Source organism: Elephantulus edwardii, unplaced genomic scaffold (genome assembly GCF_000299155.1).
Source record: "Elephantulus edwardii isolate Elephantulus edwardi_28Jun2011 unplaced genomic scaffold, EleEdw1.0 scaffold00096, whole genome shotgun sequence".
In the NCBI taxonomy this organism is placed as follows: Eukaryota; Metazoa; Chordata; class Mammalia; order Macroscelidea; family Macroscelididae; genus Elephantulus; species Elephantulus edwardii.
In genome coordinates, this window is record NW_006399846.1 from 4687533 (window position 1) to 4690823 (window position 3291).

The following is a 3291-nucleotide window of genomic DNA, read 5'->3' on the forward strand; positions in this document are numbered from 1 at the left end:
AATGTGATGTGGACTGTATATCAAAGTGGCAATTATTTAATGACAATAACTTACACATAAGGAAATAGAATATGCTCTTTGAAAGACATGAAATTAGAAGATGATTCTTACAAATTTCTTACTGAAGTCCTGAACTGCTTTTCAGAGAACATAATCACAAAATACATGAGATCATTTGCAAGGCATGTTAAAAGATTCCTTTATGCTATAATCCTTTTCTCAAAGAATAATACAATTTAAATATAATGCAAAACTGTGATTCTCTTGACAAAAGTTTTTTTTGCAGCCACCCACACTCAGCTTGTAGTGGCTGTTGGATGCAAAGGTTTAACACGTGCTAATCTGGACAGGCCAAGGCGCAGACTGTGACTTGGGGGTTTGACGGACGTTCCTGGCAGTGGGCTCCGGCGGCTGCTGCTGCTGCTGCTGCTGCTGCTGCTACTTCCAGCTGGTGCTGAAAAAAATCCCACACGATGATGATGTTAGAAACCTCCTAACAATTAAGCAAGATTCTGCTAGTCTATCAAGTTATAAAGTATATTAAGAATGGAAAGAACTAAAGGGGAGAAAGAATATAGTATTGTCTTTTCCTAAACATTCCCAGAAACCAAGATAATAATTGTGAAAGCCGAAATAGGAAGGTTGAGAGCGGGTAACACTTGTAAAGTTATAAAGAAATGTGCAGCAGGCCGACCGCAGCAGCAGGCTAGCCGTTTAAGATCATTGACGTCATTGCACATGTGCGGTCCGCACTTGCACGCCGCCATTACAAGATGGCACTGATACCTCACTTCCTCATTGACTTACTAACGCACAAACAACACCATTTATGGCTGCAATATTGCTATTGGTCCATTGGACCTGGTTTAGAAAGACCTCAACACCAATGAGATTCTAAGACGTAAGAGCAGGAGGCGTGGAACCGAGAGGGATATAAGCAAGTGCCAGGGAAAAAGACGGGGCCATTTCGCCATTTTCTGTTCAATAAAGCTTCTGCAACGAATCCTGTTTGTCTGAGTCTTCTTCAGCTGCTGGCGGCGAAGTTGCACTCGGCAGAAATGCAATTATAGTTTCTAAGGTAATAGATAAATTTAACACACATTTACAAATCTGTAATATTTTCAAGTACTTCTCTAGGGTGGTTTTTTATTTTTAAAAAAATATAGCTGTTAACACTGCAGAGTTCATTTATACCTTTATATTAGTTTCATTTATAATACCACCTTGACACAGCAATTATCTTTCAAAATTTATCCACAAAAATGTTCAAGGCTGATGAAATGAGTACTCACAACGGCAAGTGTGCTCTTTAAACATTAAAGACTTATACACTTTCCTGTTTCTAACCATCGGATTTATCATTCGAAATGAAAAGTATTGCCACATCTGGATCAACTTGCTATATAATGTTTTCTTTTTCTAGGTTTTAAGAATGTTAAGTAACATACCTATGGAAAGTAGATTGCTACTTTTTCTTTCTTTGGGCTGGAGTTATTTGGAAAATTAAAAAAGGAAGAACTTGGTTGGCATTTCTTAAGCTGATAGAACTGACAAAATGAATTCAAGCCTTGAGTTGCAATACTGAAGGATGCTATGGGGAAAAAACTTGAATGATTCAGGAAGCATAAAAAAAAAGATGAAAGGAATACAAAGACTCATTGTGTCAAAAAGAACTGGCTGACCTGGAACCATTTCAGGACATAGCTCATGATCAAGAACCAATTGCAAAGAAGGAAGAAATTCAAACTGCACTAAAGGCACTGACCAAAAAAACTGTTGTTGTTATGTGCCATCAAGTTGACTATGATTTCATAGCAACACCATGAACAACAGTTCTGAGTCTTGCCCTATCCTAAGCCAACCTCACTGTCTCTGACACACCTGACCCCATTACCACAGTCACTGTGCCAGTCAATCTCATACAGGTTTTCCTCTCCTACCTTTCCAAGTATGATGTCCTTCTCTAAATAAACCGGTCCCTCCTGGCTACATGCCCAAAGTATGTGATGCGGAGTTTCAAAATCCTTGCCTGAACTGGGCAACCTGGTTTCACTCTCTCCAGGCCAGTCCTGTTTGTTCTCTTGGCAGTCCATGGTATGCTCAATATTCTCTCCAACATCTCAACTCAAAGGCATCAATTCTTTTGTCATCTTTATTCATTTTTCAGTTGTCAGAAAGCACAGCAAGCAACTGAGAAGACTATGGCCTGAATCAGGAGCACCTTAGTCTCTGGACTGGCATCACTGCTCTTTAGTACTAAGAAGAGGTTCTTGATAGCAGATTTTCTCACTGCAATTCATCTTTTGATTTTCTGACTGCTGGTGCACAGTTTGTTGATTGTGGATTAGACCAAGATGAAATTGTTAATAACCCCACTATTTCTCCATCTATAATAAACCACCTATTGGCCTTCCATGATTGGTGGAAAAGTTATCAATAACCTGTGTTAGACAGATAACACAGTCTTGCTTACTGAAAACGAAGACTTGAAGTGTTTGACAGCCACCTTCAATATGAACTGCATCTAAATATATCAACAAAGCAAAGATTCTGACTACCAGACAAAAAAATTAGGCCATTGAAATTGATGGAATACCAACTGACATATTTCAACAAACAGATGCAGCCCTGCACGGATTTACCAGGAAATCTGAAAGGCAACTACCTGGCCAATTGTTCCAATTCCCAAAAAAGGTGATCCAATGGAATGTGGAAATTATTGAACAACATCATTAATATCATATGCAAGTAAAAGCTTCCTGAAGATTATCCAAAAATGATTCAAAAAGTACAATTAGAAGAGACCATGGCACTAGGGCTATTATTGCAGCTATCAGGTAAATCTTCACTGAAAATAGAGAATATCAGCAGAATGTATGTATTTTATTGACGATACAGTAGGTGTTTGTGTGGCTCACAACAAATTAAGACTAACATTAAGAAAAATGGGAATCTTAGAACATTTAACTGTGCTCATGTGAAACATAAGAGTAAGAAGCTGTAGGATGAATAGAGCAAGGGAACACTGTGTGGTTTAAAATCAGGATCGGGGCTGTATCTTTTCTCTTAGTCAATCCTATTGAGAAGCTAGACTATATGAAGAAGAATGTGGCATCAGGATTGGTGGAAGACTCATCAACAAACTGCATGGTGCCACTGTATTAAAACAGGACTGACCTCAGGGTTGGGGGGAGACCAGGAAAGATGGGTTCAATAATGTATACTGCATTGAAACAGATGAGGGAGAAAACTGTTTAAAAGGGATATGTGATTAGGTATTTTTGTCATGAC

At 38.7% G+C, this 3291-nt stretch overlaps 1 protein-coding gene across 1 annotated transcript in view; it reads right to left on the minus strand.

Annotated features, from left to right (window-relative positions):
* Nucleotides 1-296: 296 nt before the first annotated feature.
* The window catches only part of RAD51AP1 (RAD51 associated protein 1), a 39872-nt gene continuing 36877 nt past the window's right edge, over nucleotides 297-3291 (minus strand). The window contains exon 8 of the mRNA XM_006891367.1: nucleotides 297-454. Coding sequence (XP_006891429.1) covers nucleotides 297-454 — 158 coding nt within the window. The remainder of the gene's footprint in view (nucleotides 455-3291) is intronic.